This window comes from Ascaphus truei, chromosome 2 (assembly GCF_040206685.1).
Source record: "Ascaphus truei isolate aAscTru1 chromosome 2, aAscTru1.hap1, whole genome shotgun sequence".
Lineage (NCBI taxonomy): Eukaryota > Metazoa > Chordata > Amphibia > Anura > Ascaphidae > Ascaphus > Ascaphus truei.
In genome coordinates this window covers 400,458,045-400,471,630 of record NC_134484.1, presented here as the reverse complement: position 1 = coordinate 400,471,630, position 13,586 = coordinate 400,458,045, and the positions used below count along the sequence as shown (strand labels likewise).

Sequence of the window (13,586 nt, the reverse complement as noted above, 5' to 3'; positions counted from 1 at the left end):
AGTTATGTTTGACTGGGCAGTATTAGCTTGTAAGCTCTCACAAGCTGGGCCCTCATTACCTTTTGTACCTGTTTGTACTTGTTCATCCTTATTTGATGTGTAACTCTGTTTATGTCATTTACATCTCTGCAACCCAATTGCACCAAGCTGCGAAATGTGTCGGCACTTCATAAATAAACTAAAATAACAACAATAATATTAGCTTACAAGATATTGTGGCACTATGTTGTAAGAAACGAAGGGGCGTATTTTGAATCTGCCAAAGCAGTCGATATGGACTGTTTTTGGCCAAAATTTACCATTGAAGTCAATTTGGGAATTTCGTCCAGAAACAGCATGATCGGCCACCTTGGCGCATATAAAATAAGCTCCTGGAGGGTGAAAAACACAGCGCTAAACAAGTGCACTATGAGATTTAGAGGAAATTATCCCAAAGGAAATAATAGGATTTTTGTCTTCAATAAATATGAAGTCAAAGGGCCAAGATCATTTAATACTAAGGGCCCCTAAGTACATCTATTGTTTTACATTTTGTCAGAAACTGCTCTTTTCCGGTTTCTTGGGGGCATGTGTATGCTGGAAGCCCACAAACACAAATATTGTGGTACAATTCCCACCCCTAGAGTGTATCTAGCAAAGGCATGTCAGCGGTGCTATGTTTGTAGAATGTGCAAAGGCACTATAACATAAAAGCGTTACTCAAAACGACTTTGGTGTGAATAAACCTGAAGGTGTTACTAGTTGTCTTGTGTGTCTCTGATCCTCTTTGATCCAGCGGTGAGAAGCAAACATGACAAGCCCGAGCTGCCCTGCAGTGGCAATGTGAGCTTGTCAGAGAAGGAGAGATTGCTGGAGAGATGGGGAAGTAGCTGCAGCGGCAGCAGTGAGTCATGAGAAGGAGGAGGAGGAGGCGAAGAGGGAGACTAGAGATACAGTACACACTTCACACACATCCCTCACTACCAGCCGCGTGCATCTCCGGGCATTCCAGGAGGGCTGTGCAAAACCAAGCCGGGGGCCACACAGCCGCAGAGAGGTAAGGAAACAGCAGCATTTACACTTCTACCCCTTTGTGCAGATTGTGGTTAGGGCAGGCGAGGGAAGCGGTCACATATGATCTCCAGTGCACAGGGATTATGTGCAAGCGATTACTGCCTTTTGATTTCGTGCAGCGTTGCTGTAAAACCCAGGCTTGTGATCCTAAGCTGAAGCTTTGCAGAGAGTGTTATAAATGGTGATTTCACCGGGTGACTTGTGTATGCAGGAGTGCAGCTGCATGTATGCGGGGGGCTGGACACACGGGTGACTTGTGTATGTAGTAGTGCAGCTGTATGTATGCGGGGGGCTGGAGGCTGAACACACGGGTGACCTGCTCTCGTCCCTGCCAGATGTATGAGGAATCAGGGCTGCTCTGCGGACATTAGGTACTAGTCTTATTTCCTTAGGATTTCCGTCCTGCGATCACGTTTTATACAAAAACAAAGGCAAGGCTGGGGCTGCCTTTTGTTCATATGTCAGACTGGTACAGCACTGTGCTTCTGCGGCTGGTCCACATGTAATATCAATACCCAATGACACGAAATGCAGCAATTGCACTTGTGTGCTGAGAGTGGGCATTGTTAGACTTAAAATGCAGAGTTTGATGGGGAAATTGTCACAGATATTGTATTAAATGTGTGTGTATAATATATCATATATAATAAATAAATATTTCCTGGGAAAACATTTTCTAATATATATTAGAAAATGTTTTACCAGGAAATATATATATATATTATTAGATGTTTTTACGTGTTTATTATAGATGAATGCCAATAGTTGTTTATACGTGTTTATTATAGATGAATGCAAATAGTTCTATATCATTCATATATATGTTTGTTGCAACGCATGTTAGCATGGCCACTTGAGAAAATGATTGCTTATTTAAATAGTTTTGCGGCATCGAGAACATCATTCTGTACATGCAGTGTGGGAGTAATGCAGATAGAACCTGGATCCATGGCAGAGGATGAGCATGCCTTCATTTTAGTGGTTCATTACATGAGATTTTATCTAACCTCAATACTGCTGGAGTTGAATATTGTCTTATCATGAACCATGTTTTCCAGGCACAGTACTGGCTCCTCAGAAAAATTGATTGCAGGATTGTTTCACAATTCCATAGTCACTGAGCACAAACAATAAGAGTCATTAAGTTCCTGTAGCATGTAAAAGGGGCTGGCCTTGTATATCATATTTTTTTTCTTCTTTACATGTATTCAATTTCTCCACAATGCTAAATTACTGTACATAAAACACATTCTTATGATATTGAATAGACAAAGCAGTGCAGTGATGTACAGTATCTTGTCTTAAAGACAAATCTAGTCTTATAATACTTCATACTTATAGCCAAAGCACTGTTCAAAGATTCAGTAAATCATAGCAATGCATTGCTGTTCCCTCTGTTTTAGTAGAAGTTTTTAAATCTTGTTCTACTCTATTGTTACATTTGTGTAGTGTATTTTATATATAATAATAAGATGCCTGCATAGCACTTAGATTAAGTGCAGTACACCAATTTGAGAAAAGTGCAGAAAATCAATAGTATTTTAAACATCTTTAGAACTACAGCTCAACCCCGTTATAACGCAATGCAAGCGTGGCTCCCAATTTTCGTATTTATTAATACTTTACAACACGATTATTGATATCTTAAATACTTTATTGTACAATGCATACAATCGTACATTATTTCTAACGCGATCCGCTTATAACGCGATGTGATTCTTTGGACCCCAAGCACAGCGTTATAAGGGGGTTGAGCTGTATATTTTTTTTTTAGAAGTTCTTAGGAATCATCTACATTTATTCACATTTGGCCAGTAAATAATAGAAACAGTACTTCTTAAGACAGAAAGAAACCAGCAGCCATTTTGTATACTCCCAGAAAGAAATACTGAAGCACAACAAGTTAACAAAACATCACAATAAAAAGCTTAAAAAAAAAACCTTGTTTAAATCCAACCTGAACAAAGTATTTTTTTTTTATCAATGGCACCTTTAAAAATGAGTATTTTACATTAGATAGACAGCAAAAATAGCTATACCCAAAGTTTTACTTTCACTTTGTCAAAAAATGTAAGACAGAGGTATTGCACTTTGAGCTTTGGCCTGTACTTATATCCACCTTAACATCTTTAAGTTGTTGTTTAACTTGTTGTAGCCAGGTAATACATTATTTATCAAGTATGTCTCCATTTTACTTTATACAGCATGTCACACAAAACAATGGGTGTTAGTAAATATGCTGTAATGAACAAAAACCAAGTACAACTGTGTAACACTATATTTATCTTGATACCCATGTCGCTTGTCATTTGTTGTTTCTGCCACAGCTTGCCTTGGATATTTACTTGACATTTCATTAGATGAGGGGCATGTAAGAGCAGCAGTAGTTTTGTTCCAGAAGAAAATCCAGATGACAGAAAAACCCTAAGAGAAGTGTCTTAGTCATCATGCACATTGGGTTGCAGTGCTGAAATAAACATGATGAAAACTGAAGCTTCAGGAGAGAGATCAAACATTCGAAGTGCCTCACCCCACAGAAATGCTTACAGAACTGAGTTTCAGGCACTAAAAAGCACCTTTGACAAACCGAGAGCAGATGGAGAAGAAAAAACAAAAGGTGAAGGAGATCCCCCTCAAACCCAGCAGACAAGGGGAAGAAGGTATGGATCTAATGTCAACAGAATCAAAAATCTGTTCATGCAGATGGGAATGGAGCCAACTGATAACAATGGAGTTCCCTCAAAACCCAGGGCCAAGAGTGCAACGTCGTCTCCTCAAAGAAGAACAAAGTCAAGGAACATTGTGGAAAAGAAAGAAGCCTCTATTGAAAAACGTCAGATTGCTGTTTCAGAAAGGGCCAGCCGCTTTGATACCATTGATGGCCCTTCTTATTCTAAGTTTACAGAAACCAGGAAGATGTTTGAGCACAGTATCAATGATGGAGGACATTTGAGCCACTGTTCCTTAATAAAAGAGAGACGGGGATCAAGTGAGATTCCAGATGATGGGCGTGGAAGTAAATCTAATCGGGGTAGCAGTGATTCATTGGACAGCCTTAGTTCAAGGACAGAGGCTTTGTCACCAACAGTGAGTCAGCTAAGTGCAGTGTTCGAAAATAGTGATTCACCAACCGTTTTGGAGAAAACTGAAAATAATGAAGAATATTCTGTAACTGGCCATTATCCAATGAATATAACAACTTCCACAGTTACCGATTTTGAAGGTTATGGACATGCCAAGGACTCAAATTCTTTTTCTCCCCCGATGAGCACTGACATAGACTCATGTGTTGATATTAACCATCACATAAACACAGTTGTTTCAAGAGAAGACATACCTGGCAACGTTTCCATTTTGACAAGAGAGACAAAACGAGAAAAAAGTGTAGGCTGCAGTACTTCTAATGATATTATAGCATCTACAAATGAACTTTCTGACAGGGTTGATGATGAGACAAAAGATGGACCCCATGTTAGACACATAGTAAAAAAAGGTGAGCACACAACACAACAAAGTGATCTTCCTAAAGACTCTGTTAATGTTTTTGATAGGACTAAGTTAGGAGAAGAACGACCAAATACAGAAAAAAGTGACAATTGTGCTGCTGATAGAACTTCAGTTGCAGCTGGATCTCCAGATGCTGACACAAGTTTGAGTGAAGTCATTGGAGACATCAATAACTTTTCCACCACACAGACATATGAACACTCTGACTATAATGTTTACAGAATACGGTCAAGGTATAACGCAGAGTGGGAAGAGACAGAACAGGATGAGGATGATGACAGTGATGACGATAAATGTTATGAGCCAGATACGGAGTACAGTGAGGCTCCTGGATTGCCAGAAGAAGATGAAGTCCCAACTCAAAGAAAAATTAAATTCAGTAATGGTCCCATCAAAGTAAGCTCGATTTTCTATTTTCCTTCATTTTAGTTTATCAATGTATACTTTCGTACATAATATTCTTTTTAAAAAAAGTGATTTTGTAATGCATTTTTTTGCTTGTGTTTATTATCACCTATATGATACTTGATAGTCAAGAGGTTTATTCGGCATCAGGCTTTGTTTTGAGGCAGGAACCAATGACAAAAACAGAGGCAGAAAGAATTTGATACATTACACTATAATAAATCGTCCCTAACTACTCTTATTGACTGTCACCCTAAAAGATCACTGATGCAAGCATGGCAAAATAAGGACCTTATTAATCAATCATTTTCAAGGGCTCTGTGCGTAGATTCCTTGATGTTGGGCTGACAGTTAAGTGTTGAACCAAATTGTCTAAATGCAGAAGGAATTGAGATACAATTAGTTTTCCTTTTGGTCTAAATTCTGGTTTCAATAAATGTGTGAAAATGATTGTTTTTCTTTGTGCACAATTTGAGTCTTGACTGTTAATCATGTGCAGATGGAAAAAGAGGTATGCATCTGTAAGTGTTTTCTATACCAAACAAAGCACTCTTCAATGCATCTGGTTTTATTGGAAATGGCATCTGTCAGTACAGCGCAAAGGCATCTACTGAGCTACATAATTGAATGTACAGTAGTTTGAGTGTTGCTGTTGATTTTCTATGTAAACTCATCCATAGTATAAATGTTTGTAAACCTACAGTTTTGCTAAATCCTATTCATATTAAATATTGTTCCATTAAATTATAATTAATTTAAAACAATAACATTTCAGTTGTTTTATTTAATTGAAACTAAGATTTAGGGGTACATTCTACATACTCCGATGCTGCCATTCGGGCTATTACCCCATTGAAGTCTTTGGGGATATTCAGCCAAAAATGGCCCAAACTGCCACTTCGGCGTATATAGAATTACCCCCCCTTAATCCTTAACAAATTTGTTGACAAAGAAAACACATTATTTTATTCCTTTGGAATATTTCATCAACAGAAAGGTGATACTGTTCTATGTTTTTCATAACATTATTTGAATATATTTATAATATGTATAATATCAGAACTTTAGTCTGAACAGATTGTCCCCATCAATCCTTTATTAACGCGTAGAGTTCACCAACACATGCAAGATTGACCCTGTGTCTTCCCCTGTGAAAATAGCTGCAAATCAGTCAGAGCCGAGTCACTGTATGGTCAAAATTTGACATCCATTTTGATTATTGATGCTAACTCCCAGCCAGAGCCTGAAATATGTTTATATTTCTGGAGAGGAGAGCAAAAACTGGTTGGGGAATCTCTTGCGAATTGTAACTGGGCTGTGATTCATTGGCGAAACAGTGGCGATTTCTGAGAATCTCTTAGCCCTTAATAGTTCTCTGAACTTGTTTGCCGGGAATTGATTTTGGTAAAAAAAATAAATAAAACAAATGTGAAAATGTTTGTGAATGTATATTGGAAAGTTTTGCTCATCTCTATCCAAATATATTGCATTGCAAAGAACCACAAACCCCTGATTGCAAAGCTGTTTTGTTTAGGAGTAAGCATTTTTGTGTGAATTAAATAGCCTACGGTTCTAACATACCTTATCTATAGTAATGAGAATACTGTAGAAGTGACTAAAATCATGAGATACATTTTCTTACCACTTATATCATAATTGATTTCTGCTGCACAGCTCTTTTGTTTTAGACATGTTCTGCACTGCACTATAATTCTGAGTGTGGAAACAAATCATGGTTCTCCTCCTGCTGTATGGTCGGTATTGATTCTAGGGGTTTTTTTTTGTTGCCAGCCTCAAATTGTTTCTATTGCAAACCATTTTTTTCCCTCCTTCCTTTATTTCTTAAATAAAGATATTGTATGTACGTATATAAAATGAGCTGAAATATTAGGTGTATCATCAGAATGTATTTGGCATGTGCTGTACTTTTAAACTGGATTATGTAAGGTAACAACTCTGTGTGTTGAAAGGAAAATGTTACGTTCTTTTTTTGTTTTTTTACATATTTGTAAGCAAGGGGTCGTCCGGAGCTGAACCGTGTTATTTTCAGCTCTGGGATTCCCTTGTTCCTGAGACAATTGCCACTTTCCGCGCCTAGGCACTTCCTGGAGAATCTAACACAGGCTTTGCTGTCAACCAACAGGAAGCAGCAACTGATGATGTTGCAGCTTTCTACTGGTAGTTACAATATTTTAATTGTCCGGGAACTCATATTGCCCTGTTAGTCACATACTGTACACTTAAGGCACTATAAGAATATGAGTGTGTGCACGTTTGTAACCAAGAAGTTTGTGAAGAACAGTGAATATTTCTCACACTCTTTTCTACTAAAAGAAATATCAAGAAGAAGAAAAAAATACTGATAGTTGTCTGGGTGGTTTTTTTTTCTTCAGGGGAAACGCAGTTCCTGTACCTTTTTTCATAGGCCACGTGGTATATTTTATAGCATTATTGTGATAATCTTAAAAAAAAACACGTCATTTTTATATGTTTTATAAAACAACTAGAATGCAATAATTAATAGTTACAAAAATAATAACAGATTCAAAAGATTTTGAAATGTGAATAAGTGTGTATATTATTGCGCATGTCCAATAATTATTCTCCCACCCCCCCCTCCCGTTCCCATCCACATGTCAGAGTTCACCAGTTTTCTAGAAGAAAACCACTGATAATGATACTTTAAGCTCTTAAACATGGAGCTAGTCATTTCTAATAAAGTCTCTTAGTCTGCACTAGTCACCACTCAGTGATACTCAAAGTATAATTTTGCTTGTATCCAGAACCTGAAGGATTAAAGAGGGAATATTAAAAAAAAAAGATGGAAGGTGTGTTTGTTTGAATTCACCTACCTACAGGCATACCCCGCATTAACGTACGCAATGGGACCGGAGCATGTATGTAAAGTGAAAATGTACTTAAAGTGAAGCACTACCTTTTCCCCACTTATCGATGCATGTACTGTACTGCAATCGTCATATACGTGCATAACTGATGTAAATAACGCATTTGTAACAGGCTCTATAGTCTCCCTGCTTGCGCACAGCTTCGGTACAGGTAGGGAGCCAGTATTGCTGTTCAGGACGTGCTGACAGGCGCATGCGTGAGCTGCCGTTTGCCTATTGGGCGATATGTCCTTACTTACTTAAAGTGAGTGTCCATAAACGGGGTATGTCTGTATACAGAAAAGACAAATGTGATACTTTCATTGACTTAACTATAAAGTTTTACGAATGGGGAAAAATTACAGTGTCACAATGTTCATTCTTGTTCCTTAGTGGTTTTTGCTACTGAATTTTTAGTGGGTTTAACATTTGTTCTCTTTTAAATATTATCTGAATGAGTAAGTAGTTTGCCAGAAGCAGAATAGTTGTCACCAGCTTATAAATTATATAATTTAGTTGCTTATTAGCATTTGAACAAGTTAAAATAAACGGTGTTCTTGATGAAGGGAATTTCACGTTGTATATGAAAATAAAATGTCAGTTGAATATTGAAGGCGTTATTAACCCTTTGTTTTGAAAAACAGACAGAGGGAGCATTCTTTTCATTCATTAGACAAAGATCACTACAATGAATATTATTTTCTGCATTGGCATATTGGTGTATAAACATTTGAAGCTATACCTGGCATTGCAAGGCTCTCAAGGGTTAGGGAAATGCACCTGCTGGAATTACTCTATTTTTGCTCTTCAAAATCAATATCCTTTTAAAACTTCCCACTAGGTACGATGCTTATAAATAGACTGTTGGATACGATACATATAAAGACGATATACAGTATAAAGCCCGTGTTCCTTAGAGATCCTATGCCATAATAATACACCTTACAGTGCCAGAAGGTTTGCTGCAGCCCATTTAAATAAAAAGGAAGGTGACATATTATAACATAACTTAGTAATTATGGCCCCTAACCTCTGTTTTCATACAAAACAGTTGCATTGTACAATAATTATATAGCAATACTTGGTTTATCATGTAAATGGATGCCACGTATGTCTTTATCAGCAGTTACAGCAGTTACATTATTGTTGATGTTGCCTTTTATAAAGCGTTATGTTTTTGCATCAGCATTAATTATTTTTGACGACATCTCGGTCCAAAGACCTTGTATTTGCTAGGGTGTTTGAGAATGTAAATAATAGCTTCCAATTTAAACCATTGAACGTCTTGTTTCTGACTACTATTAATTAAATTATTGCTTTATCATTTTTGTCATTTCGTAATATATGAAATATATATTTTTAAGAGTATGTTGATTTGCTGGGGTTTTCTCTGCGTTGTTGGGGGACTTTCATATAAATTAAATGCTTTCTTACAAACCTGTTTTGCCCCCATATGAAACTACTGGAGATTGGAGATACAGTACAAGCTAACACAGCAGTGTGTGCTAAGTGCTTGTTCGTTGCAGCCCTGCTACTGCAGTCTCAAATCAACATACAGCGTCGATTTTTCAATACATTTTGTTATTTTAAAGCTGCAGTTCAAGCTGCCGTTTTAAAATTGTATTAATTTTTTGAAATTCAATGTGTGCATCAATACAACCTGCACTGACAAGTGATTAGCTAAATTGCCGATTGATCCATTCTCCTGTAATCGATCGCTGAAGATTCGGCTCGTGGTTCTTTATATCACTGTTAGGGCTGCAGAAGATTACCCAAGATGCAAAGTTCTGTGTGGCAGATCATGTGACCAGGCAGGCACTAGATACAATTGGTGCACTGCTAGAGAGAGGGCAAAAGGGGTGTGCCAGAGCCTGTCTCAGAAGAGGAAGGGGATGTAACTTTGTAAATAGTTGCTATAGAAACAAAAATGATTGTTACATTAGAATACATAAAAAATGTCTTTAAAAATTGTTTAAAAAAATGCTACAATATTTTCTCGTAGTACAGAACTGATTTATAAAAAATAAACACATGTAGGATATTGCTTGAAATACAGCTTTAAATATTGTATATAGTTCAACCCTTTATTTCCCTTTCTTAACTCTTTCTTAACTTCTATGAATGTTAGGCGTCGTTTCGCATTCACCAGTACTCAATATGCGGTGAAGCCATCTTCTTAATAATATCTATCCTCCACCCATTTGTATGGGGCTGAAATCTTCGAGACTAAAAGGAAGATGGGTTTTGCAGCGTATTGAATAGTGAGTGACCTTAAAGGGTGAAGAGTAGCCAGGCACCACACCTGATAGGTGACTGGGATGACCGAGCATGCATAATACACTTGTTTTAGTTTTCTTGACATAAAAGGGCTATTTTCTTAAAAAAAAAAAAAAAAAATAGAGTGAACTTGCACTTACCCTGTCTTATATAATTCAGATAGAGGTGCTAGGCTCATTCATCCATACTGCTCGATGTATACAACTTTAAAAAAATAAACCCAACATACTTTATCAGTACTCAAAAAATAAATGAGAGAAAATGCCAGACTCACGTTCTCCTTTTGGTCTCTCCAAGTTTCTTCTTTAATTTATCAAAAACCAGCAACAATACATGAATAAATATCAGAACACAGAAGGAGAAAAGGTAAGTCAGCAGACACACACTGTTAAATGTGCGACCTGACGAAGGCTACAGGTGACCTTGAAACGCTGCTCGAGTTTGCATATCTCACAGTGTTGAGGCCAAAAGGAAAACATGAGTTTATAATTTTTGAAGTGCTGATTCAATATGTTGATTTTTTTTTCTATTATTTTCTTAAAACACCCAGATTTTAGAAATCTACTTTTAAAAGCCGCCTGTGTAGCAATTTCTGGCACAGCTGTACAGGTTTATAAAATGCAACTCCTTTGCTATTTACATTAAAAATCTGTCAGGTACTGCAGTACTTAAAAGTAGTGGGATGATTTTCTTAGATAATGCAGTTTTTTTTACAGAAGTTTACAGTTGTGAATCTTTGATAGATAGGAGTCATTTAAATGTAAACTAGCATTGGCTACTTTAATTAATCACGGCACCTATGGGCCTATCGGCCTGCTGGGTGAAAAATGTAGACACCCGAAGGATCAGAGTGACCGTAGGCAGAAAATAAATTGCTTTTAGTGGGATTTTTTTCTTTTTCTGCACGAGTGAACAAGAGACCTACAGTAATGCCTAAAATGTATCAACTGCAGATATACTGTAGTTTTTTTACTAAAGAAAAAAAAAAGGGTTTCTTTTTTTGTATTCATAAGTTGTATCCTACTAAGAAATTCAGACTATTATCCAAATGCATATTGTACCATGAGGATTTTTTTTCTTTTGTTGCTTTTGGGAATTTTACAACGTGCCTGACTTGCATATGGGACACATTGGTAGTTTGAAATATTTGCATTGGGTTTTCAGCAGAAGGAGAAGGGGGATGTTCAGTCCCTTGTATTGACAGGCTGGAGGTTTTGTGGCTGTGTAATACAGGTGCTGCCAACGTTGCTGCAACCGGTGACGCTCTCCCACGGGTGAATTAGTGCGATAGCCCCATCCCCTTTTAGCGCGCGCCAGATACAACACAATGGCAGCTTCTCCCACTGGAGCGCTGTGTATGCTGCAGCATGCCACGGGCTGCAATAACATTGATCTATCTGTACAAGATCAATTTTGATATGTAGATTATTTGTAGGTCATTTTACATTATTGAAACCAGTTATTGTTTGGGAAGGTGAGTCCTGAAAAAATGTTTACAAACAATATACCTACTCATGAGTCCAGTATGGCAAATATAATGCATATGAATTCTTTGGCAGAGGTTCTCAACTCCAAACCCCCCAACAGGGCAGGTTTTAAGGGTATACCAGCTTCAGCACAGGGGGCTGAATCAGTGGCTAAGTCTCCAACTGAGGCAGGGAGCCACCTGTGCTGAAGACGGGATATTCTGAAAACCTGCCCCATTGAGATGGTCTTGAGGAGTGGAGTGAACTCTGCCGATATCCTTTATCCCTAACCCAGGGAACTCCTTGAATTGCAGAACTTTGATTTGAAATGTCTCTGGAACTATAGGAATGAGACAGACATTGCTGATGCGTTTAAATATTCCTCAATAATGTATATCATTTAAAACAACAAGGCAACCCATTTTCATGATTTAAAAATTCAATATTTTCTATCCATAGGAAATGTCAAAAAGAAACAACACGTTTTCTGCTCAATATACTTCTAGTCCCTCCTGGCTCTCCTACTTTATTGCTATAACACCTACTGTTGTACTACAGTTGAAAAGGGAGGCAACTTCTCTTGAGGGATTCCATTTTATGAGGTATAGATTTAGGAGCAGGTTGTGAGGGGAAGAGGGAGGTAAGGTGTCTACCTGGAACTACAGCTCAGAGGGATAGGAGGCACATTCTGGGAATTGTTAAGGCAGCAAGACAGAAGGAAGAGGTACTGCAGATATCATTGTCCACCTAGATACTAGAGATGGAGTTCGGGTAGTACTGGAAGAGTTTAGGGAGTTAGGCAGTTAGCATCCTCAGTGGTATTCACAGAAATATCGATGGTATATAGGGGTGGGGAAGGCAAGAGTCTTTGCACCGGAGACTTTAATGCGGGGTTGCGAAAGCACTATATATAGATAAAAGCTGTCTCGCATCGATCTTGTGGGCATATTAGGATACTCAGTGAGCAGTTCAGATGCTTCAGTTGCAAGTATTTAAAGGAGTAATCCAAGCAATATCATACATGTGTTTTTTTTTTAAATAAATTAGTTATGTAAGTATAGATATAGGATAACATATCTGTTATCTAAATTTAGCATAGGTTGAACTTGATGGACCTACGTCTTTTTTCAACCTCATCTACTATGTAACTATGTAACTATGTAGTATTATATAATATTTATTATCTTTTTTTATTTTAAAATTCAACTCTTAATGTCATTTTTAATGAGTTTTAATATAATGAGCATTCTTTGATTCCTATGGCCGGCTTTAGCCCACCTCCCCAGCAGTGCAAGATCTTTGCAACTCTTTCCTGTTTGTGATAATTTGTTGCTAATATTCCCAGCAGTTTGAGCTGTAAACTGAAACAATAGACAATGTTACCTTAGTAATATAAGAGTACATTGTAGCTGCTGAGTTACACTAACTGAAGGATTGATTTGATACTGAAAGGCAGCCATTTAGTGAACACTGGGAAACCGGATTTTGCTGATCCATCACGGGAGAACCATTCGATTGGCAGCTTAGGCAATTCATTTTCAATAAAGGTAATCAAATGCTGCATATATTAAAACAAAAAAAGATTTACAAATTATTTTTTAAGGTGCTTGGATGGCCCTTTTCAACCAGCTGAGGGGGCCAGCGAAATGAGTCAGGATAAATCCAATACGCAACCTCCCCCTCCATGAGAAAGCAATGGGGCAGGACTTCACTTAATTAGAAAAAAATATCAATAACACAGGCAGAAGGAAGTGTACAAGAGAAACAGGAGGGATTAGGAAAAAAACAGGAATTTAATTGGAAGAGAGGTGGACACAAATCCATTCAGAGAGGAAAAAGTTCTAATGAACTTAAAATGTAAAAGTGGACAAACAAATGGGGCCAGACGGGATGCATCCAAGAACACTAAAAACACTTAGGGGCGTACGAACAACACCCTTAGGCTACGGCCCCGCTGCCTGTGCTGAACGCGCATCTGCCGAGTCCCCCGGTC

General features: G+C 37.8%; 1 protein-coding gene across 7 annotated transcripts in view; it reads left to right on the top strand.

The window, feature by feature from the left end:
- The first annotated feature begins 776 nt into the window (after window positions 1-776).
- The window catches only part of PPP1R9A (protein phosphatase 1 regulatory subunit 9A), a 255,370-nt gene continuing 242,560 nt past the window's right edge, over window positions 777-13,586 (top strand). For 3 of the 7 annotated variants that reach the window (XM_075587306.1, XM_075587305.1, XM_075587302.1), the window contains exons 1-2: window positions 777-1,036; window positions 3,381-4,956. In XM_075587306.1, coding sequence (XP_075443421.1) covers window positions 3,532-4,956 — 1,425 coding nt within the window. In that variant the 5' untranslated portion in view covers window positions 777-1,036; window positions 3,381-3,531. Of the gene's footprint in view, window positions 1,037-1,131; window positions 1,425-3,380; window positions 4,957-13,586 lie in introns of those variants that run through there. The other 4 variants (XM_075587308.1, XM_075587309.1, XM_075587307.1 and 1 more) reach the window with 3 other exon arrangements.